The sequence below is a fragment of the Nycticebus coucang genome, chromosome 1, assembly GCF_027406575.1.
Source record: "Nycticebus coucang isolate mNycCou1 chromosome 1, mNycCou1.pri, whole genome shotgun sequence".
NCBI classification, from domain to species: Eukaryota; Metazoa; Chordata; class Mammalia; order Primates; family Lorisidae; genus Nycticebus; species Nycticebus coucang.
Window position 1 is genome coordinate 189,264,811 of NC_069780.1, and position 25,406 is coordinate 189,290,216.

Consider the following 25,406-nt stretch of genomic DNA (forward strand, 5'->3'; position numbering starts at 1 on the left):
CCAGCTTCTTGGGAGGCTGAGGCAAGAGAATCGCCTAAGCCCAAGAGTTTGAGCAAAATAATACCCTACAATACAGTAATTGGTTTTGTTGAAATTACAACAAACTTGCAAGGAAAGCATTTTCAGCTGACAAAGAGTGAAATAGTTCTCTTTGTACACTTTAGGTGGAAGCTGGCCATCTAGCTGATAGTTTTAAAAATTTCCTTTATAATATAAAAAACAAGTACTTAAAGATAAATGAGTATAAATTTTATTTATTTATATATTTTTCAGATAGAGTTTCAAGCTGTGGCCCTGGGTAGAGTGCCATGGCGTCATAGTTCACAGCAACCTCCAACTCCTGGGCTCAAGTGAGCGTCTTGCCTCAGTTTTTCTATTTTTAGTAGAGACGGGGTCTCGCTCTTACTCAGTCTGGTCTTGAAGTCATGAGCTCAAGCAATCCATCCACCTTGGCCTCCCAGAATACTAGGATTACAGGCGTGAGTCACCGTACCTGGCCAAACAAGGGTAAATTTTAATTAAAATATTAAAACAAAAGACTTTTTTCTGAAATTTTGGACGTAGAACATGGTGCGCATTACACAAGGGAGCCCCTTCTACGCGGTCGGAGAGGGTGTATTCCCCTGTATGTCTGCCGTGCGTTTTCCTTCTCCAGCCGCCTGTCCGGGCACATTGTGGTTGTTTCTGTGTCTTAGTCATTGTGAACAGTGTGCTGAGCTAAACATGGACATGCAAATATCTTTGGGAGATCCTGATTTCAGTTCTTTTATAAGCACACCCCAAACGTGGGATTGCTTAGGGTTTTACGTTTTTTAGGAATCTCCATACTGTTTTCTACATATTCCCACCAGTAGTTACAAGGGCTCCAGTTTTTCCATAGCCTTACCAACACTTATCTTTTATTTTTGTGATAATACCTTATGCTATCCTCGCAGGTCTGAATGGGCTTTATTTGCATGTTCCTGTTGATGAGTAATACGGAGCATCTGCTAGTGTATCTGTCCACCATTCGCCCGCGAGTTCCTCAGGCCAAATAAAACCCAGGGACCTTAAGAACACTTGGGTGGTGCCACCTCAGCTTTTACACCATCTAGAGGACACTTTAGTGGTTCTCAATCTTCCTAATGTCACAACCCTTTAATACCTAACCATAAAATTATTTTCATTGCTACTTCATAACTAGTTTTGCTACTGTTATGAATCGTGGTGTAAATATCTGATATGCAGGATGTTCTTAGGTGACCTCTGTGAAAGGGTCGTTCGAACCCCCCAAAGGGGTCATGACCCACAGGTTGAGAACCACTGCTTTAGACCCTTCTGAGCCCTGGGCTTCCTTGTGTACTTTTAGACACCCAAGCTCTGCATCTTATCTTTGCCTTAGTGTGTGGATGTGCAAGGATACCCAATGGAGACTAAACTTCACTCAAGTTGCAGACAGAAAAATCTGCCAGCAAATGTTCTGCCAGAATAGATATGAGAGAGGACTTAGAAACTGTTAAAGTTCTAGGCAAGAACATGCCTCCCTTCTTAATGCTGGTAATACAACCAGTGGCAGACATCTAATTCCTCCTAACTTTATTAACTACTAGAGAAAATATTACTGAATTCTGAATGTTTGTATAAACTGTTGAATCCCAAATTTTCCAGTTTAGGTTACTAACTCATATTTAAATTAGGTCCAAACATTTTTGTTTTATATTTTACTTTTTATACATTAAAGTATCATCATAAAGATGAGAGTTTTGCCCAGGCTTCTCAAAAATACCCTCTTTTGACCTGTGCCATTATTTAAGAGGAAATATTATTCAGTAAAGATGGATTACATCATGGTGAACAAATTAAAATGCAATCTAAGTTATTCCAGCTCAAACAACCTTGCGTTGTACACGATTCTGGCATCCACTTGTGGCGATTGATTGTATTTCTTTATGTAATATAAAGAGAAAATAAAATATGATTCTATTTACATATAGCAATCGTCAGTCTCCCATCAGCTTCTCAGTTGGGTTAGCCATAGTTTCCATTGTTTTCTGCCCCCTGTGAGGGTCTAATGCCGTGTTTGACGAAGTCCTCCAGCTTTGTGAGGGCACAATAGTGGGGATGCAGGACTGGCCAGCAAGGGGGAGACTTGGTCAAGAGTCAGGCAAACAGCAGGTCAGATATGATTTCATCACAAACCCAAGCCACCCTGAGGTCTCAGTTTCAGCAGAATCAGCTCAGGCAGGACTAACCCTGAGGTCCCCCAGACCCAGGTGGGCCAGCCTCACGCCAGCATTCAGTAGGCGCATGTGCAGGTGTCAGGGGCCCAGGGTAGGATTTCAGGCAGAAATGTGCTGTGGGTGTGGAGGAATCATGGAACCAGTTCCATAAAAGGGTCAGATTGTAAAGCTGCGGCCTTAATACCTAACCTGATGTCTGGCTGCAGGTTTTCCTATTCCCTCGTTAGTCATTCTTGGGCGATGTCCAGTCTGTGTGCCGTGCTCATTTGGTCATTTAGTGCCTGGATTTACTGAGCGTCCTTCACAGTTACCTTCCTCGGGGGGCCTGTTAGCCTTTCTTCATCCCACTGTCAAAAAGCAAACCACAGTCCAATTAGTAAGGACGGCTGTGGCTTGAGCTACTTATCCTTGGCTTTAAGTCTGGTCAGCCACCTAGTCGGTGCAGATAGCAGAGGTGAGAGCTGCCTGGGGGCTTCATGTTAATAACCCACAGTGGTTTGTGGCTGTTCTCAAGGACAGGAATTTTGTATGACACGTTGCACTCCTTAGCAATCTTTGTGCTGGGATATTAGGTGCTTGGAAATATTTTCTGGAAGAACAAATAAGGGGCACTGAAAAGTATAGAGAGGAATCTTCAAAGTTGGTTCCACCACCAGGAGGGGCCTGTAATCCTGTCAGGACGTGCACGTGGATGCCCCAGCGCGTCCTGGGGTGCAGAGTTCACTGCAGGACACTAGACTGGCTACATCTGGATTTCTCTCTGCCTTTGTGTCCTCAGTGGATGGTGTGTGGTCTTGCTGGTCGCCCTGGTCAAAATGCTCGGCAACCTGTGGCGGTGGACACTACATGAGGACGCGCTCCTGCACCAATCCAGCCCCAGCCTATGGAGGGGACATCTGCCTGGGGCTGCACACGGAGGAGGCGCTCTGCAACACCCAGCCCTGCCCAGGTGAGCGTGCCCTGCTCATTGCACCATGCTGGGACAAACTGGCCTCTTTCCTCCACTTAGCAATGGTGACTTTGATGATATCACATCACATTAAGAGGCATGGGAAAAACCATTGCCACACTATCACCCTGAAGTGACTTCATACCACAACGTTCTATATTAAAGTAGTTCTTGCTGTGCTCTGCGATAGATTCAAAACTAGTAGATTTAGCACACCAGCGGGAGTGTATACATTTTATTATAATGTCCAAACTCCCCACCCAGGAAGGATCCCAACTTGGCCTTGACCTTTCTAATTAGCTGTCATGACTCCCAGGCAGCACTTTCAGGACTAAAATGGGAAGAAACCAGTGTTTGTAGAGCCCCCTCCACCCTGGACCCTCCACCCAGGTCACTGCCTGCTGGATGCAGACAGACATCTTTCAAGGATCCATCAATGATTTATAAAGTGTTACAAGGGGCACCTGGCACTCTGGGAGGACACTTCATCAAGGTCAGTGGGCTTTCCTCCAGAGGAAGCACAGTTAGAGAGAACAAAAGGCCAGATCTCAAACCAGTTAGTGGAGGAGCGGAGGAGCGGAGCCAAATAAACAACAGAAACTGGTCCTAACAAAACATTCTCAAAGAGTGTAATTTGATAATGGGGTCTGAAATTTTACTGTTGCAGCCAGGGTGGGCAGCAGGGATCCCTTGCAAAGTGAGCCTCACAGGTACGGGCCTCGGGGGTGTTGGAACCCTCAGCTCTGAGGTCCAAGGCCAGTGAAGGGGCCCTTCCATGCCTCAGTCACCACCCCCCTCCAAGCAAGCACTTGAGTAACATGGAGCAACCACCTGGGATGAAAATGAGCCAGTCTTTTCTAACTTGGACGTGATAACTCACACTTTTTAAAGCTTGCTCCTGTAGTTCATTCTAGAAGGTTTTATTTGTATTTAAAAGTACCTTAAAAGCAGATTCTTACAGTTATTAAACAAACAAACAAACAAAAAAAAACCCAGCACTTTCCACACTTCTAAGAAAACATTGTACTGTTTACCTGGATCAAGGCACGCTTTGATTTCCAAATGTTCCCTGCCTTTGCGAAGGTGATACTTAAATTTTCAAAGGGGAAACTATGGAATATATATTCTTCTCATCAGCACATGGGAAAAATATCTTTCTTATAATGATTAATATTTCATAAAAAATACTGAAAGTTCACCTTTTTAAGGTTCTTACTTACATACGACGATGATTGCTCTCTTTTTCCGCATCTGCACACCTGGCGAGTCTAAACCCAGCAACCCTCCCATTGGAGGGGGCTGCGTCCATGCCCTGTTCATCTCCACCTTTGACCCGAGACTTGGCCTTATGCTCTTCAGGGACTGGACTGTAACCCCAGATGAAATGAGTTTCTCCCCGAGGGTAGCCTGGCTTTGGTGCGTTGCCTCTGCAGAATTGTTTTTATAACAGAAGGAAAAGTACTTCCGGTAGCTTCCAGACTGCCTTGCACCCTCTGGTCTCTCTCCTGAGTGCAGTCATTTCTCTTGCCCGGAGATTTTTAGGAATTTTTCAGGAAAGCGGGTGAGGGCTGCTCTTTGCAGGAGAGCCTTACCAGTTAGGAAATAGAGTCCGTGTTGATGTTATTGGTAATTTCTGCTCCCCCACTCGTGATGGTGTGCATACTGCTTGGTCTTAGGGGGTAACTTACTGAGTGTCTAAACACACAGTTACTTCATAACAGTAAGACAATGTGGGTTGTGGCTTGGCACCCATAGCTCAGTGAGTAGGGCGCCAGCCAGATACACTGAGGCTGGCAGGTTTGAGCCTGGCCTGGGCCTGCTAAACAACAAAGACAACTGCAACCAAAAAATAGCTGGGCATTGTGGTGGGCACCTGTAGTCCCAGCTACTTGGGAAGCTGAGGCAAGAGAATCACTTAAGCCCAAGAGTTTGAGGTTGCTGTGAGCTGTGACGCCACAGCACTCTACCAAGAGCAACATAGTGAGACTGTCTCAATAAATAAATAAATAAATAAATAATGTGGGTTTTATAGAATTTATATTAAGCACATTATATTGATCAAAAATATAATAGTAAAGGTACTTTTATTCTTCCTGTGGTGTTTGTTTACTGGCCGAGTTAGAAAATCTGACCACATCGTATTTATACACAGAACCGTTTAAAACCTACTAGTCAGCCTAAAGCATGAAACTTGGTGGTGCTCTCAGGATGGTTGACCTCAGTGGGTGACTGTATCCCCATCTCCCCTCTTCTGGTGACTGCAGAGAGCTGGTCGGAGTGGTCAGACTGGGCCGAGTGCGATGCGTCCGGCACCCAGACCCGTGCCCGCCAGTGTATCCTCCTGTTCCCCGTGGGCAACCTGTGTTCTGGCAACAGCACAGAGAGCCGGCCGTGTGTTTTCGACTCTAATTTCATCCCAGGTAAGAGCAGAGGTGTTTATCAGCATGAACAAAGTCATTTTCAACATTTAGAGAAAATGACTCATAGGTCAGAGTTTTATCTGTTATTTCAGGCCCTATTTGGTGAAATGGAGATGACTCTGCCAACTCCATGTGGTGTCAAGGGGATTAAAGTGAAGATTTACAGATAACTGCAAATTTAGACTTGAATTAAGTTTGTGAATTTAAAGCTCCTTAAACACCCTGTCTTCCATAGTTTATTTACAAAAATGCAATCAAAAGGTTTTGCTCTAAAAATGAAAATCACTTATATTAGGTTATTAATATTAGGTTAAATGCTTTGGCAGTGCTGTGTGTAGTGTGTTTGCACAGAGAAAAAGGGGCATAGTCTTTTTTTTTTTTTTTGCAGTTTTTGGCCGGGGCTGGATTTGAACCCACCACCTCCGGCATATGGGACCGGCGCCCTACTCCTTTGAGCTACAGGTGCCACCCAAGAGGCATAATCTTTATCAAACCTTTAATATATTTGGGAAACCCATCATTATCCTCACCTTGGAGAACAGGGTGGCTGGCCCTCTTGACCCAGGCTTTCTCACCGAAATCAGTGCTGGTCACTGGCTGCGTGCTAACCCTGAGTAAGGTGCGAGGCAGGTATATAAACTTTTTAGCTTACACCCACCAGATTCCTCAGGCTGTGATGTGGGCCAAAGCAAAGACCAAGACATTATGAAAAATAATAGGCTTCAATTCTATGAGCCAAGTTTGCCTCTATTTGTGGAAAAGATAATACTTAAGAGAAAACGGTTAGCCTCAGCCTACAAGGCACCTCCATCATAGACGGTGCTGAATTATGAGTGCTTGTTGTTATCATTTCCCTTTTAACCACAGACATATTTTTAATTCTCATTATATAATGAAAAATCAATGCAAGAGAGAACCATGTCTCTGGACTCCTAAGGTAGTGTAATATCCTTGGGTGTTAAAACCCCTAGGAGGTCTGTCCCCTCTCTGGCACCTTGGGGTAGATTTCATGTGTGGCCTGGAAAAGAGCAAGAATCGGTGTTGCCCAGGGACCTTACTTGTTATGGAGATTTCCTTGGAGCACTGGTGAGTCGGTCCCCACTCTGCAGGGAATGTGGCAGCTTTGACATCCGGCCTCTGAGGAAGGAGCACCCCAGGCCTGTGTGTGTGTGTGTGTCAGAAGGGGGGCATCCCCAGCTGGCAGGACACAGCACCCTGTCACAGAAAATCAGCACCCACCTGGCTTGCAGCCCGAGGGATCATGGTATTTTCTTTCTGTGAGAAGGAATCCCTGTCTTTCCCCATCAAGGCCACTTGACAAAGTCCACCTCGGTTTGGTTAAATGAAGAAACTAATATCATATTTTTGATAATTAATTGGGCTTTTGAAACTTTGCCTCACATAAATTTCAAAAATCATTTAGACCTTGGGAGGCTGAGGCAAGAGAATCACTGAAGCCCAAGAGTTTGAGTTTGAGGTTGCTGTAAGCTGTGATACCACAGCACTCTACCAAGGGTGACATAGTGAGACTCTGTCTCAAAAAAAAAAAAGAAAGAAAAGTCATTTAGACCAGTGTTTTTCAGCTGCTGTTCCCTGGCACACTGGTGTGTAGTGAAAAGAGCTTAAGGGTACTTTGATAATTTTTAAAGGTCACTAATTACATTATTTTCAAAAGAAGTTCAAAGCACAGTAAGTATATTCCTATTTATACTCTTTTTTATTAATGAACATAATTTCAGGGTGACACGGAAGTTTAACTATAGGTTCAAGTGTGCAATGAGATTTAAAAAAGGTTGAAAATACTGATTTAGATACATCAAATGTGAAGTTCATTCCCAATGCCCCCTTATGCATTGTAATTGTACTTTCATTTTTCCAGAAGTTTCTGTGGCAAGATCCAGTAGCATAGAAGAGAAAAGGTGTGGAGGTACGTTCTGCCTTTTAAGTCATATTTTTTAGATTAATATGGGGGTACGTGTGATTAGGTTACGTATTTGCTTTTGTGAGGTAAGAATGAAAAGGACCCTGTAGCTGTGTCCTCACCTGGGAGTGTGGAAAATGCCGTGTACCCGTAACAGGTACTAGTTGGGTGGGAATTTACTCACCCCCCTGCCCTCCCCCCACTGGAATTTAATTGCCTTTTCCTCTCCTATGAGCCTGCAGTTGTTGATCTGCTGGTTCCAATTCAGTACTGAGCAATGTGGTGCTTGTTTTTCCATTCTTGTGATACTTTGCTTGGGAGAATGTTCTCCAAATCCATCCAGATGGCTATAAAAGACATAAAATCTCCATCATTTTATGGCTGAGTAGTATTCCGTGGTATACGTAATACCACAATTTACTAGACCTGCATGCATTGTACTTGGTATACTCATGTATTCTAACCATTTTTCTTCCTGTACATTTTCTAAAATATTTTTGCTGTTGGCCAAGAATAAAACCCTGAAGAACCTGCTGGGCCCTAAACATCTAATACCTTGGCACAAATGCTATTAGTTGGTAATTTGACATGTGCCTCGGTGGGGTCCCTAAACCAACAGCTTTGGCACCACCTGGGAACTTGATGGAAGTGCAGATTCCCAGGCCCTGCCTCTAAGTGGGCCCAGCAATCTGTGGCCTAATAAGCCCTTCAGGTGATGCTGATGATATAAGCTTTACAAACCAGCTATCCTGATATTAGCCATAGCTGCTTTCCCTTGAGTACAGTGAAATAGAATTCAAGCAATGTTCTTCATATTTGTAGCACAAATCCACGGCAGCTAGCCTCAAATCTCCAGCCCACTGCAGTGACTAAATTGTGATAAGGCATAAGGTTATACCTGTATCACTAGAGAGATTTTTAAAACACTTTGCCACTACATTCTCTGATTTAAGTCTGTAATAACTTACATACATAGCACAAAATATTTGTCTGTGTTGTAAACATGTCTGGATGGAGAAGCTCCAGGGGCAAAGCACAGCTTACATTCACCTTTGAGAAATCTGAGCCAGTATCTACACCGAGACCTTTGCTGTCACACACGTGATTCCTAACATGCAGACGGCCATTTTGCCATAGTCCACTCCATCAGGGTGGTCCCAGGGAGCTCAGCACAGGAGCCTTTGGCCTATGCTTATGATCTAATGGAATGCAAAGCCTCACATACATGTGTCAAGGATCTACGTACCCTTATTAGCCATGTCCGTCAAGAGCTCATGTTACATTCTATCTGCTCAGTCAGCTATCAGTTCATTCATTCATTCATCTTTGCTGAGCAAACTTTCCTGTGTCCATTTCATGAGAGGCAATTAGCTTACAGTGGGGTCTGAATATCCCCCCAACTACCCAGGAACTAATCATCGGAGACCACAGCACCTGAGGAAGGCAAGGTCCGATGTGCAACCTAAGGCACTTGAGTGAGTCTGGTGACTGGACGCTGCTAACACAAGATCCAGCTACAAGATGAAGATGCCTTAGTTCACATAAAAAACAAACAGCCATTAGTATCCTTTAGCATTTTTACAGCTGTCACTCTGTGCCAGGCACTGCATTAAATGTTCGGACAAGAAGTCTCTCTCTTGGTTCCTACATGGAGCATTCACCGCAGTGCATGGTCCCCAGTTCCTTACGCAAAACCTAGTCTCTCACTTGGTTCCCACACAAAGGGTTCCTACATCGCAGTGCATGGTCCCCAGTTTCTTAACGCAGCAAAGAGCATTCACAGCAATGCCATGGTCCACAGTTCCTGACGGAAAATCTTTGAAGAGAGAGGAGGGTTTTGAACTCAGCAGTTCTTAGATTAAACTAGAGGAATGTGGGGGTGAGGCTGTATTTTACGCAGCAGCCCTCGGGGGCTGGCCACCCCCACCGTGAAATGTGGGCAGACTGAAGAGGCCCCTGTTACTTCTAGTAGTTCTGGTCAAGTCACAACGTGCTGCCAGTTGACTAATAAAAAATCAGTCCTGAAAGATGTTATTTGGGAATTATAGAAAAGGGACAGTGGCTACGTATGTCTTATACTCTACTCTTCATAAATGGGGACCGTGGGGCTCAGAGAGCTGAGGTCGCTGGCCAAGTCCACGCACCTGGTAGGCAGTGGGCCAGGGATGGGATCAGGCAGGGAGATGCAGTGTGAGTGTTAAACCCAAACCAGCACAGGAAGAGGGTCCAAAAGGATTGTGTCCACGGTCAAGCCACAACAGCCCAGTTACAGGATGCTCTCGGACAACACCAGGGTCCAAGGCAGGCTGATGCCCTGAGGACAGTGTAGGCCAGGAGTGAAACAGAGTTCAGTGAAGGAGGGAGACCAGGGCAGATCTAAAAATGGGGTCAGACAGCTGATGCTGCTGCAGCGTTGACTGGCCGTGTCCAGCTCCACAAGGGGCTCACCACCAGCTCCCCCTTCCTAGGTTGCTCTGTGGGGGCATTAGGGCCAGCAGCACCCCCGGGGAACAAGGTGCATAATGGCCCCTGTGCATCACACAATGGCACATGAGCCAGAACCGAGCCGTGACAAGCTGCGGGTTAAATCACGGAACTTTAACAACAGTATTCCAAAGTGATTTTTTCATTTTTAGATTTTTAGTCTGCTGGCATTGAACCAAGTAGAGGCAGTTTATGTGGCTCTTGTTATGGGGCTAACAGGGGAAAACCATCACCTTGCCAGGATGTTTGGGGAGACGAGATAGACGTCTTTCTTCAGTTTGTTGAAAAATGAAACTTTGCACAGGAAATCAACCAATTAAAGCGTCTGGGCAGTTGGTCTCTATTCCATCTTTACTGACCAAAATCAACAGCAAGAAAAAAATAATAAAAAACTGGGTGGCACCTATGTCTCAAAGGAGTAGGGCACCGGCCCCATATACCGGAGGTGGTGGGTTCAAACCCAGCCCCGGCCAAAAAAAAAAAAAATGGGAAAAAACCAAACTTATTCAGTGGAAAGAGCCCCACTGAACAGATTTGAAAGAGGTTTAAAAGGCACTATTTTTCTATATGTAGAAAAAATGTGCTTCTACCAAAATTTTTCATCTTAGCTATTTTTGGTTGCATAGCGCTGACTACATAATCATCATAAAGCTGTCGCTAGCCCTGCCCTCCCCAGGCACCTGCAGAAGTGACTCATCTGAATAATGACAGAGCATCTGCCCGTGGACAGCGCCGTGCCCCTTGCATGTGTTGAGTGAATATGAGTTAGCAGAGCAGCAGGGAGTATTTTTATCAGTACGTGGCATTGACCCTGGGGAGTCCTAGGAGCTAACGTACAGAGAAATGAAACTCATGTGAAGTCAGCTCTGGCTCACCTTCAGTACAGCGTCAATGTCACAATAAAAGATTCCAGTGGTGGCAGGGGGAGCACGCCCTGGGGGCTCGGTCCAGCGCACAGGTGGGAGCTCTCCGGCTCTAGAGGCTTCGTGACAGGACCAGGAAAGGAGGAATATTTGGGAAGTCCTTGCACATCCTTATGCCATTGACCAAATAAGCAGGAAGGAAAAGCCAAGGTGTTGTCAGGGAGAGGGTGGAGTGTGTGGGTGCTCCAGTCACGTCCTCCAGACTATCCCTCCCTCAGTGCTGGGGGCAGCGCACACCTGTATTGGGAATCGCGTGTTGTCCGCCTGATTTCAGTGTGTTTAGGGGCCTGCTATGAGTGTGGCTGACAGCAAACCCCAGGGAAGGCGGCCTTCATTCCCTGTGTCCTGCACCTCTGGAGACAGGTCTGTCTCCTAAGTCCTGGGTTTCTGGAACACAATGTCTGGGAGCAGTGAGGGACACAGCATAGAGGGAGGGGCTGAGGGTTTAGGGACAATGAGGGATGTTCAACCTCTGCCTGGGACGACAGCTGAGGCCTTGATGGCATCTACCGACCCACAGCCTGGCTTCCCATGGGCCTTCTCATCCCGTGCAGGGTTATCTGAGGTTTAGAAGGACCCAGAGCCCTGAGTCCAAGCTCTAGTGGGCACTCTGTCGATAGTGACCGAGTGGCCCTCTGACACCAAGTGTTAGAGCCCCGTGGGCTGGCACTGGCCGGATAGAGTCCTCCCAGGTGGTGAGTGTCAACAACAGGCATGGGGAGCACAGAGCTCAGGGAAGGGGGCTCAGAACTTCCCAGGGCAGGAGGCTGGGCAGGTAAGAAGCAAACCCCCTAGGCCCAGTGCGGGGGACAAACCTACAGGCTCTTGTGTTCATCCTGGGAGCCTGGAAGGCTCTGCTCTGTGGCCAGGAGGGCTCAGCTGGTGTCCACAGTGATACCCAGCAGGCATCTCCAACTGTCCAACCCAGGTCCAGGGTTGACCAGTCAGGGGAAAGCATCAGTGTCAATGTCCCCAACAGTGGCTTTGTTGTGGCTGACTTCCCGGGGGTTTGCTGCACTGCCAACACAGTGTAAGAATATCAGGCATGTTCTGCTCCACCCAGTTCTCGCTAAGCCCAGCCCCACAAGCACTGCCCAGGTGTTGCCTTTGTTGTCGCCTGATCGCGTGTTGTCCGCCTGATTTCAGTGTGTTTAGGGGCCTGCTATGAGTGTGGCTGAAAGCAGTTTTGTGAGCACACAGCAGCGAATGTCTGCTTTTTTTACTGTTCCTGCTCAGACATCATGCAGGTCTCGGTGTGTGCCCCAATGTCACTTGAACCAAGATTTAAGTCCACATAGGCTCATTTTTTGAAGGCTTTGTATCTTTAAGTCAGAGAAAATAACCAAAGAAACAGAAGAGATGCTGTTAAACAGAAAAACATTCGACAAGACAGGTCATTTTATAATGGTTTGAAATATCATATTTTATTCTTTTAGCACAAACCCTTTTATTTCTTTGGAGTAAACCATTTTTTTGATAAAGTCTCCAAAATACAATGTAAGTGAAAAATGTACACAGAATACTATTCACACACGTCCACACACATGCACATGCACATGTCCACATGCACACGTGCACACATGCACATGTACACATATCCACATATGTACACATTCACATGTCCATATGCGTACACACACATGCACACATACACACATACACACGTCCACATATGTACACATACAGGCACATATACACATACACATATGTACACCTACACATCCATACACATCCATATACGTACACACACATGCACACATACACACATACACACATCCACATATGTACACATACAGGCACATATACACATACACACATACACATAAGTATACATACACATCCATACACATCCATATACGTACACACACATGCACACATACATACACGCGTCCACATATGTACACATACATGCACATATACACACATATACATATGTACACATACACATCCATATACATACACACACATGCACATGTACACACATGTACACACATACACACTTCCACATATGTACACATGCACACATCCATACACACATGCACATAGACACACGTACACACGCGTACACACACGTCCACATATGTATACATACACACACATGCACATGTACACACATACATATACACACACATACACACATGTGCATGTACACAAGCATACGTCCATGTATGTACACATATACATGTACAATTACTACACATATACATATGCACACACACAAACACACATACATGACACTTATGCCACACACATACACACACAGGTGCATACATGTGTGAAATATCTCTGGAAGGCACCTGAGAAATAGGTTACATGTTCATCTCTAGAAAAGAAGAAAGAGTTATTTTTGCTGTCTGGGGTGCCCACATTCTTTCCTTCTTTGCCACAAATTGGAAGAGGAAGAGTTACCTTGAGCCACATAGGAAATATGAACACTAACAAAAGCTGATGAGAGGTAAAAAAAGGTCTGTATATACTTTTCACGATATCTGACGCCACAGAGAAGTAAAACAGCCTCACCAATAATCAGTGTGCAGCTTGAGGGCTGTAGGTTGGACACTCCAGCTAGACCCTCTTGCACTTTCTAATATGATGCACTGTATGTATATATATATAAAACATCCAAAAAATGTAATGAAAAACATAAGAAATTGTCTAAATGAAAAATATTTTTAAATAAAATGAAATTTAAAAAGAGAGGCCCTGGGCTTGCGTGCAGGTGAGCAGGGAATGGGAGCAGGAAAAGCCTTCTGCCCTTGTTCGTGGGACGTGGCTGTGCCGCATGCTGGGGAGCCGGGCCTGTGCGGAGCAGCTACAGGAAGGTCCGGGGAAGCCCCAGAGAGCACAGGTTATGCTACATAGGAAACAGCACAAACCTTTAAAAGTATCACTATATAAAAGCTTCTGCTAGTGTATTAAGGTTTCATTTATCCCCCAACAGGCTGATTAAAATCCATGAACTAAAAATATACCATGATCTCCGTGGAGAGGTTTCTCGGTGGCCATGACATTTCAAGAGAAAAACTTAAGCATTCGGAATCCTCTCACTTCAGCATGGGTGCGGGGCTTTCCACGCTGTCACTCTCTCTCGTCTGAGCGCTTCGAGCAGTCAGGTGGCATGCTTTTCTCAAGTGTGGCGTCCTTCCCTCTGTCCCCCCAGAGTTCAACATGTTCCACATGATCGCCGTGGGGCTGAGCAGCTCCATCCTCGGCTGCCTCCTCACCCTGCTGGTCTATACCTACTGCCAGCGGTACCAGCAGCAGTCCCACGATGCCACCGTCATCCACCCCGTGTCACCTGCCCCTCTCAACACCAGCATCACTAACCACATCAACAAACTGGACAAGTATGAGTCGGTGGAGGCCATCAAGGTAAGGAATCTGTGGCACCCGCTGCGGCCAGATGTGCAAAGAAGGGGGGTGTACCTGGGACTGCTGGCAAGTTGGCAAGACTTGCGGTGGTGGCTCTGGGGACAGGGCAGGGGTCCCCTTATGAGGAACCACCTTTTCAGCTTTGCTGTGCCTGTGAAAAGGTGGCAACTCATATTGGGAATGTAAGTTAAAAGGGAGACATAAAAGCAACAACAAATAAAATTCTGGACGATGTTGGGTTGTCGGCAGACTGTATCTTGGCTTTGTCTGTGCCTCTGCTCCTGGAGAGTGGTCTTGTGACAGAGAAGGCTCCTGCCAAGCCCTAACACACCTGGACAGAGACACCAAGGACCAGGAGTGGCAGCCAGAGACCCAGGTCCATTTTAGGAATCACCAGCACAATGGCATCCTGAGAAAACTTTTGCATTATGAAAACTGCCATAACAGGTGTGGGGTGACTTTTTTTTTATAAATTTCACTAATGGGTAATGAATTCCATGTTTGGCCCCCAAATTTTGAGTATATGGCCAGTTTTATTTATACTCTAAGGAAGAAGGTATGGAAAGGGTCCCAGCTTTGTACCTGACAGATCTGGCTTCCAAGTCAACCCCAGCCTCTCCCAGCTGGGTAGACTCCAGCCAGCTATTCACACTTACTGAGTCTCCAATTTCTCCTTTATATATATATTATTTTGGGGGATTCATTGAGGGTACAAGAAACCAGATTACACTGATTGCATTTGTTAGTCAAAGTCCCTCTTGCAATCGTGTCTTGCAATTTCTCCTTTTTTTTATATATTGAGATAGTGATAATCCAGTGAGGCATTTATATAAAATGCTTTGATTCATGCCTGGAAAAATAAAAGTGTTTTTTTTTTTTTTATGCATTTTGTGTCATGGTTCAGAGAACAAGTTACCTACTTCTTTGAACCTTAGTTTCCCCATCTTTAGAATGGGTACAACAATACATGCTTTCATATTGCTGTGAGGTTTAAGTGCTCTAAAGTTCATGAAGCCCAGGGATGTAACTGCAGGGCTCCTGACCTCCCTCATTACCTACAAGAATGAGGGGAAGTCTTCTGATCCAAGTTTAACTAAAATTTCCTATTCCTCTTAAGATTGTGGTTCCCTGTAAGGTTTATAGGGGGTATTTTGATGCCATCTCTATCATGATGGATTCCTTTGAAATCAAATCTCCCTTCTATGTGAGAAGATGAAGTGTCTTCAGCCCTTACCTCTTCAGGTGGTTAGAAGATCTTATGGCCCAGGAGCCACAGAGTCCTCACTTAAATCTTCTCGGCCACGTGGCTTCTTTTCCCTGCCACTTGGGCAGAGACACAGACAACTGACTTTTCCCTGGCACCCTGCTTAAACCAGGACCCATTAGCCACTGACGCCTCCCAAACCTTGAAGGACCCATCTGGAGAAGGAAGCAAAACCCTGGAATTAAGGACATGCCCCTCGCAGCCTCCCTGAGTAGAGAGGACTGCGGAGCGTTAGCTCCTTCCATGAGTCAAAACCTGCCCACCAAACCTCCGGGAGCCCAGAGGGCAGCTCCTTGGAGCAAGACTCCCACAGTAGCAGCTTGTTCATCGCGGTGACTGCTACCTCAGATTTTGTCTTGTTTTCCCGCTTAAGAGTCAGCAACCATTTTTTTGTTTTGTTTTTTGTTTTGTTTTTTTTTATTTTTTTTGAGACAGAGTCTCACTATGTTGCTCTTGGTAGAGTGCCATGGCATCACAGCTCACAGCAACCTCCAATCTTGGGCTTAAGCGATTCTCTTCCCTCAGCCCTCCAAGTAGCTGGGACTACAGGTGTCCACCACAACACCCAGCTATTGTTTGATCTGGCCTGGGCCGGGTTCTAACCCACCAGCCGTGGTGTATGTGGCTGGTGCCATAACCACTGTGCTATAGGCGCCAAAGCCATCAGCAACCACTTTTAAGATAATCAGAAATGTTTCTGCCATGAAGACAAAGAAGCTTGTTCTTTAATGACTTCTTCCAGAACTTTCTTCCAATACGTTGCCCAGACTGGTCCTGGCAGTTGCCTCGGCCTCTTCTTCTTTGTCCTTACTTTGGTCCTCTCAAGGTTTGCCCTCTGCCAGGTGTGGGTTGGGCTCTTCAAAACTGCAAGTGGCTTAAATAAACTGTGAACGAGGAAGGGCATCTGGGTCACAGATAGCTACAGTTGTCACCTTCTAAAAAGTGCCAAATGAGAGGAAATTAAGGCATTTGAAATCTGATGCATGTGTTTAAGTGAACTCTGTTGAGGTCTCTGATACACGGACCTATTAATGGTAATCTGAAAGCTGTTTACTCATCTATTTGGTTTTATGTGATAACAAAGTGTCCGTTAATTTGAGATCATTAGAGTTTTAGGTATACTAGAGGTTTAGATTTAGGTTTTCTAACTCTCCCTCCTTCTCTTGGAAACTTCCTGACTAAAGTTCAGAAATAAACTGAAAGATTCCCCAAACTGCCAGCTGGGGCGAGCTAACTGGCTGGTCCTCAGTGATGCTGTGTACACCTGGGGGAGCAAGACAGTGAGAAAACACGTTTTAAAACAATGGTGCCTTGGGAGAAAGGTCACACCCAGCTGAATCACCCTCCTGGTCACGCCTTTCTGAATGCCACTTACTGAGTATTCTTAAATCTTTTTTTGTATTTTACAGGCATTTAACAAAAACAACTTGATCCTAGAGGAAAGAAACAAATACTTCAACCCACATCTCACCGGAAAGACCTATTCCAATGCCTACTTTACAGATCTCAATAATTATGATGAGTACTAATAGGTCTTAGATTTTTGGCTTCTTGTAAATCCCCAGTTCCTGAAGGCCTGAGCTCCATGACTGCCCATGTTTTTGAGGCTTCAGAGATGAAGTTTGGACACACGTCAAGAACATTTCAAGCCACAAGTGTCCCACTGCTGCCAGAAAAGTACATGTCCTTAAAAGCAACAAAACTCTGGATATGACATGGTGAAAATCTGCTTTATGACACTTGGTCATTGTTGAATGAGCCATGATGGGAAATTTTTAATTGTGTTCAGCCCATTTCTCTAACAGGTTCATGTTTTGGTTTTTTTTTTTTTTTTTTTTTTTTTGAGCTTTATTTTGTAAATGTGCCACCCAAGTTTGAAGGAGTCTTTAGATATATGAATGTCTTCTTGCTTTTGAGCATAAATCTTCATGATGTTTTAATTCAAGAAAATAGGCACTTTATCTGAGAGTCCTCCCCCACCCAAGGAGTGCTTAAGTCCATCATATTTGATAAAATGAAGAAAATGAATGTGGCCAAACAATTATTCATCCTCAATCTCCTCCCCAATAGGGATAATACTGTGGATTCTTGGAAACCATCTTTGTTTGGAAGTGGAATGACTCTTGCCTGGGGAAGCCCAGGGACCCCACCTGCCTGCACCTGCAGAGGTGGCGGTTGGTCACAGTGAGGCTCCACCGTGGTCCTGACGCCCTTGCTATGTTGTCACTGGTGGAGGGAGTGCACAGAGCAGAGCCACAGACATGGGGAAGCTGCAAAACCAGCCTGATGCTGACTGTTGCATTTCATGGCATTCCAGGGAGCTCCTGGCCATGCTGTTGGCCTGGAAGCCACCTGGCCTGGTCCACTGTAAAGTCCTGAAGAGCCAGTCTGTAAATAACCACCTGTTTAGCTTTTGGATTGACGGCACGTCTCTCCCTGCGAAGAAAAGTTTTGAAGATTTATGATGCCAATTGGGGAAAGTATTGGAAGTGTTGAACTATAACTGAAAACATTTTATATTCCGTGTTATGGAAAGCAGTGGAAGAACTGACATTAATGAAAATCAATTTGTTATTGTCTGTCTCCCTGGTATAACCAATGTGTAGCCATCAGCCCCCACCGAGAGCATTAACGATGTGTGAAGCTGGCTCTCTGCAGCCCACTGTCATCTGTGTGGGTCCCTGAGCAGTGCTATTGCTAAGCCTGCTGTCACCTGCAGGGTGCTCAGCTCTGGTGCCTTCCCTTCTGCCCACCCGCCTGGTGCACCCAGCCCTACTTCTCCCTCCATAGAAGCAGAGGTATTTTAAGATCAGAAGTCAGGGTAGCTGGAAGTAAGGTTTTATTGAACACCGTTGTCTCAACATTGATCACTGATAAGCATTTCAGAGTGTTATAACTCCATTCATAGAGGACTCCAGGAAATAAATAAGTTTCTCACTAACAACCAATTGATAACATATGGCAGTTGGCTGAATATTGAGAGTAAGCACAGGACTGAGGATGCTCATCTAGTGCCTGCGCGCATCGTGGTAAAGGCCTGGGAAGATGAGGAAACATGTTCTTATTGAAAAATGAACCTTCAGATATGTCAAAAATCTATAGTAAGGGTGTTAAAGAGCACAGTATTTTATTAGCATATATGTTTTTACTCTTTCCAATTTAAAGAAACAATTTCGGAAAGTGTTGGAAAATCCTTATGTTTAAGAAGGAATATTATTGATATCAAAATATTCTCCTAATAACCTGAATGGGCAGCAATGACTCTGTATTTATAATTAGAATTAAAGTGGTAGGAGAGCTCTGGAAGGGCTGTTAGATTGTGCATGGATGACGTCCAGGCCTTCTGCAGGGACTTTGTATCATGTCTCAAGCATCTCTCCTGTGCGGTGTGAGGGTCCTCTGTGTACAGATGGACACTCAGAGGCCCACCCAGTAGGTGAAATTTAGCTAGACAGGTTCCTAATCGTTCCTGGGTTTTCCTTGGATACTTCAAAGCATCTCATCACTCTCCTGTAAGGAGAACCATCCTCACCGGGTAGCTCATTTAACCGGTATTTTAATCCACACCCCCATCACCCAGTATCTTCTAAGCTTAAAAGGAGATTTTATCTGTCTGGGAAAGAGGATGCTGATTTTTCAAGAATGTGTCACTGGATTGATGAAAAATGCTTTCTAAATGACATCCACGCTGATCTTTCATCAATCCTACGCAATCACTGTGGGAAACACCCTCCCCCCACCACAGAAATTTCATGTTGCTGATTATATAGACCTTCAAGATTAGCACTGCAAAAATCCCCTAATTTTTGTTCCCTCACACTATCACTCTACCCCAAGGAAAATTCTTTTTCTCTCTCTCTCTTTTTCTTTCTCTCTCTCCAATAGAAGAATGATGGGCTCAGATCTGTGAACCATGATGTTGGCATCATCTGTAAATGACTTTGGGTAGTGAGGACATTTCGACAGTGCTGATTCTCCCCATCCACAAGCATGATAAGTGTTTCCATTTGTTTGCGTCATCTGCGATTTCTCTCCCTGGTGGTTTGTAGTTCTCCTTGTGGAGATCTGTCCCTTCCTTGGTTAAGTATCTTCCTAAGTATTTTATTTTCTTTGTAGCTCTTGTGAATGGCATTGAGCCTTCAGTTTGGTTTAGAATATCTTTAGCTGTGTTCGGATTATTTTAACCTGCGGTGGGATGGCTCTTGCTGCCCCTCGCTGCGTGGCGTAGCTTGTGCCTGCGGGCCTCCCACACCAGGCCTCTGCTCGCTACGCAGCCCTCGCCCGCTGGGTTTGTGCCACAGTATCTGCTGCCTCTGCTGAGCCCCCCTCGCAGGCAGCGCTTCCTGGGGCTGTGCAGTTTGGGGTCCTGCTAAATGAAACCTTGTGGGTCGTATTCTAAATTCCCGCATGACTTTTCTTATCTTTTTTTAATTTTCCTTGCTTTCCTCCTTCCTTCTTCCTTCTGTCCTTCTTTGTTTAAGGCACACCTATAGGAATATGAAGTAAAAAGACATTAGTTACCATTTAATTCCTGCAGTTCTCTCTGGCTGCACTTGAGGTCTGGCTGATTTCATCAGGAAGCTGGCTTTTAGTTGTACGTTTAAATTCTTTGCAGGAGACACCGGTGCTGCTAGGATCCCTTCTCTAGATTAGACTAATCACTATCTATTTTCAGTTCTAAAAGGCTGGGACCTTTGACAGGAGGAAGATCAGAAGTTACACATGTGGCTTTCCCATGGTTTGAAGGACAAGTGGTTTTGATGAAACTGGGGGCTGTGTCCTCTCTGAATGGTGTGGACTCTGTGACTTCCAAGGAGCTCTGGGGCAGCCTCAGCTGCATGGGAGGGTCACAGTCCCCAGACACCTGGGCATGTCCTCCAGAACCCTCCACTTCACCCTGAACTTATGTCTATGCTGTTGCCCCTGTGACTTCCATGAGGCATCTGAATGTCCCTGCTCCTGCAGAGATGTTCATGTGAGTCAGCTCAGGTCAGTTCTGACTAGAATTAGCATCCACATTGGGGTCCTACAGAGAACCCTGGTGCATGTGGAGAGGTGGGCTGGGATTCTAAAGGAAATTAACAGGAAGTGACGTGAGGATATCCCTGCCATGGAGAAACACCTGTCCCTAGGGAGGGTCAGCTGTGGGTGGACCGGGAGTCTGGCCCCACTGACCCATGAGTGGTGCCAAAAAGAAAAGAAGCAATTTGGGGAACAGGTGGGAGTGGGTGATGTGAAGTGGGGTTCTGGTCACCCCAACACTGAGTCTTGTAAGGTGGTCCCCAGGGGGATCATAACCCACATGCCGAGATGTGTGGCTCTGGGTCTTGGACTCCTCCAGGACCAACTGCCCAGAGTGCCAGATTTTTAGCCAAGTATCCCTTTATTTCCTTATTTATCTGCAAAAGGTAGAAAACCGTGGGATTCAAAGCCTATTTCACTGCCTGTCTCCACTGGAGTCTTTGGTAGAGTGAGAGGGGCATGCCGTCCGAGTTATGGACAGAGTGTCAGCAAGGGGTCTCTGTGTCTCCAAGATGTCATCTGAGGGTGTAGATTAGAGTGTACTTGAATGTCCAGGGAAACTTCAGATTGTAAGTGTAATTTTTATCATATTTAGACTTGATACAAGTGTATCAGTTCTGTGTTCAGCTGATCACCTTTTCTAAACAGACCCTTCATCGTGTTTGATTGAAAAATATCCCTATGCTTCTCTATAGTAATTTTTTGTTGTTTTTAGAGTAAGTCAGAAATGTTTTCCCAACACTGTCAAACTACTTCCTTATCAACCCTCCCCCCCAGGCCATCAACTTCCTTTAGCCTCAGAGCGTCCTGTGTGCTTTTGGTGGCATTTTCTTGTGTGGGACATTTTGTGTTAAGAGTAATGCCAATGAATTCAGCATTTCTGTCTCTAAAGATGGCTCTGCAGCACCTAACCACAGGCAGAGGCCCCGGTGGTTGCTGTAATGCACTGTGCCTGCATCAACGCAGCCCTTTCCCACCTGGTGACAGGAGTGTGCCTGAGTCCCGCAGCTCTGATAGTCAATTCCCATGAAGGCATTAATGACCAATGGCAGATGCTCTGTCATTCTCTCTGATGTGGTACAAACTGCAGTTCACAGATGGTGTTGGCCATGCCCAGCCATCCATACGCCCTAACCTCTGGCTCACTCCATGGTGCCCCTGCCTACCTGTTATGGGAGATGAGAAGCCTTCCTGAGCCCCCAGCTTCTTTGGACAATGGAGGTGAAATGGGAGAACATGGAGTTATATTCACTTTGTACTAAGAAATGCACAAAAGGGAATGCCTTGCATACCGTGTATTTTACTTGTAAAATAAAATAACTGGAGGGGACCATTGTGGAATTTGATTCTGCTATTCTTTCCTATTGAGGTCATTGATAATAATTGATTTAAAGACGTTTTACAACTTCCAAAATACTGAGCCAGTGCATTCAGGTTATCTATATTGATAACCTGATAAAAGGAAATGCATTGCTTTCATTTTGCTTCTTTTCTGTCTTGGAATCTGAAAGGTAGTGAATGAGATGTCACATTGGACTAATTGGTGGGGATTTCTAAACTGGCCCCCAGACCCCATTTTTATGGACTTAAGATGCATGTCACATACTGTTTAGCAGATGAATCAATGTTTTACTCAACGGTCACCTCTTGTTTTATCAGAAATTTGGTACCTATCACAGAAGCATCAGGAATGACCTCTTCTCCTTTGAAAATAAAGTTTACCCTGCAAGTGACTCCTGCAGCCCCCAAAATCAATCTTAGAGCCAGGCAAAAAGTGCACAGTTCCTAGTGAATGCCGTCTCAAAACACAGTCCTTCTTGAGAGATTGCTTTAGTTCTGCCATAGATGGCAATCACTCGTATTACTGGCAATTGAGGCAATATCAATTCTCATTCACACAGACGTCTTTAACGCATCCTACGATGGGTGTCACTGTTCAGGGAGCTTTCAGACATGGGAGGAGAAAGGCAGATGTAGAAAGTCACTCTATGGCATTTCTTTAACTGAAATTACAGGCAGGCAAGAACATTTATCCCACCTCTTCCTGTTTAGTCAGAAATCTAGGGCCAGTCGTTCAAATGTGATCCTATTTTTTTTCAGCTTTTTGGCAATTTGATGCCAGATGGTCCAAATGGTGGATAAACGGCAGTAGGGATACAATGGTTCAAATGTTAGATAAATATACGCCAGGTGCAGAGTCTGGGAAACTTTCCAGAATCCCGGAAAAGCAAAGCAATTTTATATTATATTGGTAAAAAGAGAGTGTGGTTAGTTGCCCTCTATGTAAGTGCAGATAGTTTAATTTCCTAGAAGAAGTTGCTAGTGCCTTGTTTAAGATGATGATTTATTATTTTACCTGAATATTAACGGTTCCAATTGGACTCAGAAGATTGGTCAGATGTACGTTACAGAAAATCATTCTTATATGCCTCTTTGAACTCAGGAATATGAAATGACCAAGAAGCACATCATGTTCCGATGTGATTTTTGCCCTACTGGGGATGTGGCACCAGAACAGGTGCAATGGTGTGTTCAGAATAGAGATGAACCCAGTCTTGGCCTTCCAGAAACCAACATCACCTAATATTTACATCTTCCAAAGAACAGCTTAGTGTCTGTTCCATAATAAGAATGTCGATGTGATCCCAATAGAAGTCAGAAGCCTTTGTTTCTCTTTAGGCAGGTCCGTGCATATAGAAAAGTCAGATACAGCTGAGAGCTGGCGCAAATACGGTACATATGGACGGAGAGCTGCCTAGAACACACCTATTATTATTATTATTATTATTATTTTTAATCAACATGAAAACTACTTCACAAGTTCACAAGATTTGTAACTCTTAATTTGTATTAAGAAAGTTAACAGTATTTCTCTGCTAATAGTGATTAATTTTCCCTTATATCGTGACTGTTGGCCTGAATCAAGCAGGGACTTCTGCACATTGAAAGAAAGCACAGTATGAACCTTGAAGGCCAACACCCAGATCCACGCCTGAATCCATGCCCTATGCAAAGAAAATGCACAGACTTGGTCCGATGTAAAATTCATAGAAAATGCGTAAGAAAACTTGTGTTATGACACTTGATGTGACTTGACTTTCAAAGCTATTAAGAAATGTTAAATGCCTCATTCTGTATTAATTTGCTGGTTCCTGTTTTGTGATACAAAATAAACATTTTTGAGATTTCTTTCACTTTTTTTCATGAACCTTTTCCAAAGCCAACTTCGGCCCTTGGTAAACTTGCAGTTACAAATCTTAAAATTAATTTTTAATAAGAATTACAAATCATAATGGAGCTTCTTAAAGAACGCGATAGCTTTACATTTCCCCCTCACATGAATGAGGAAATGGATTTTTGGATGCTTTGTTGGGAGGGCTGTGGATTGCTGGGTATTTTCTTCTGGGGCCATAGGGTGCACCATACTTTCCATCCTTACATTTGGTTGTCAGATTTTCTTTGCAAGCATCTTATTAGATATATGTGGTAGAAATTTCCAATCACCACTTCTTTCGTCTTTTCTGCCCCTCAAATCTCTGGTCTCAAATGCTCCCTGAGAGCTGTCTAGCTCTATATCTCTGATTGTTGCTGCTGACAATGAGCAGATACCTGGTTTTCAGAAATCAGTTAGAGACACCAGTTGCAGCCACCCGCTGAGGGAGCTCAGTCCCTGCTGCACTGGGTCACTGATGGGAGTCAGAGAAGGAAGGGGTGGGCAGAGGTTACATAACCAGTGAGTGGGACTTGACTCGCACCTGTTCTGAGCCTCAGTGCTAGGACAGCAAACATGTTTATAAGATAAAATTAGCTATTTCTACAGAAGCAAAAGTGCTGTGCTCACAGCTCTTGGTGCATTGCCAATTTCTTTATCTCAATCTTCTTCATCTTTTTTAAAGCAATTCATGAAGGATGATCCTGAGTGCGGCTAAGAGCGCACCAGTCCCCCTTTCACGGCAACCCTCTCCTTTCCATTTCTATTCACCAACATTTGGGGGTGGGGACAAACTAAGGGAATCCTAATTATGTACAGTATAAATTGTATTATATATTTTGTACTTATGTTTTATGTAAATAGTTTGTCTCATTCAATTGTATGTGAGCATTGAAATAAATCCTACCATTTAGGAAACACTTTGGTGGCATTTTTCTTTGCTTAGCCTCAACGTGCTCCATCTCCCCATACATGCTAAGGCATGATCACCACTTGGCAGAGCGTGGGCTGTCAGAGCAAGACCCTGGACAACTCCCGGCTAAGCCCCCAGCTGACGCCCAGGCAGTCTTCAGCTCCTCAGGTCTGTTCAGTGGTGGGCAGGACAGAACCAACCAGCTCCATGATTATATAATAAAGAACTTTTAGAGCTATTTCCATGGGCAACAGAACATGTGTGACAAGAAAAGCCAAGCAGGTTTTCCACTTACAAGAAGTTGGTGTCAGGTCCTGGTAATGAACTATATATTGAATTTAAGATACCCTCTCTTCAGCACAAGTTGCATAAAAAAAGGTTTTTCTTGAATGGACTGTTATAGGCAGCATGAACAACCAAAGATGCTTGACCCAGTAAGACCACAGAACTGAGTGAGAGCTATATTCTAGTACTCATTACCCATTATAAAAAAGGAAAATGTGTGTGTGTGTGTATTTCTGTATCTGACATACGCACACCCATGAATACATAATATATGCATGTAATTGTTTTATATATTGTTTTCAATTGACCAAACAGCTGAAAACGCCCACTTTAGTGAGACCAAAACTTAATATAAGAAAATAAAACTGTACAAACATAGGACTGGTGAAGCATATTTTAAAGATTAAAGTATTTTTTAACCCC

At 44.6% G+C, this 25,406-nt stretch overlaps 1 protein-coding gene across 2 annotated transcripts in view; it reads left to right on the top strand.

Annotated features, from left to right (window-relative positions):
- Window positions 1-24,700, top strand: part of SEMA5A (semaphorin 5A) — a 475,532-nt gene extending 450,832 nt beyond the window's left edge. For both annotated transcript variants that reach the window (XM_053593046.1, XM_053593055.1), the window contains exons 19-23: window positions 2,998-3,168; window positions 5,433-5,588; window positions 7,468-7,515; window positions 14,077-14,288; window positions 16,962-24,700. In XM_053593046.1, coding sequence (XP_053449021.1) covers window positions 2,998-3,168; window positions 5,433-5,588; window positions 7,468-7,515; window positions 14,077-14,288; window positions 16,962-17,081 — 707 coding nt within the window. In that variant the 3' untranslated portion in view covers window positions 17,082-24,700. The remainder of the gene's footprint in view (window positions 1-2,997; window positions 3,169-5,432; window positions 5,589-7,467; window positions 7,516-14,076; window positions 14,289-16,961) is intronic.
- Window positions 24,701-25,406: the final 706 nt, after the last annotated feature.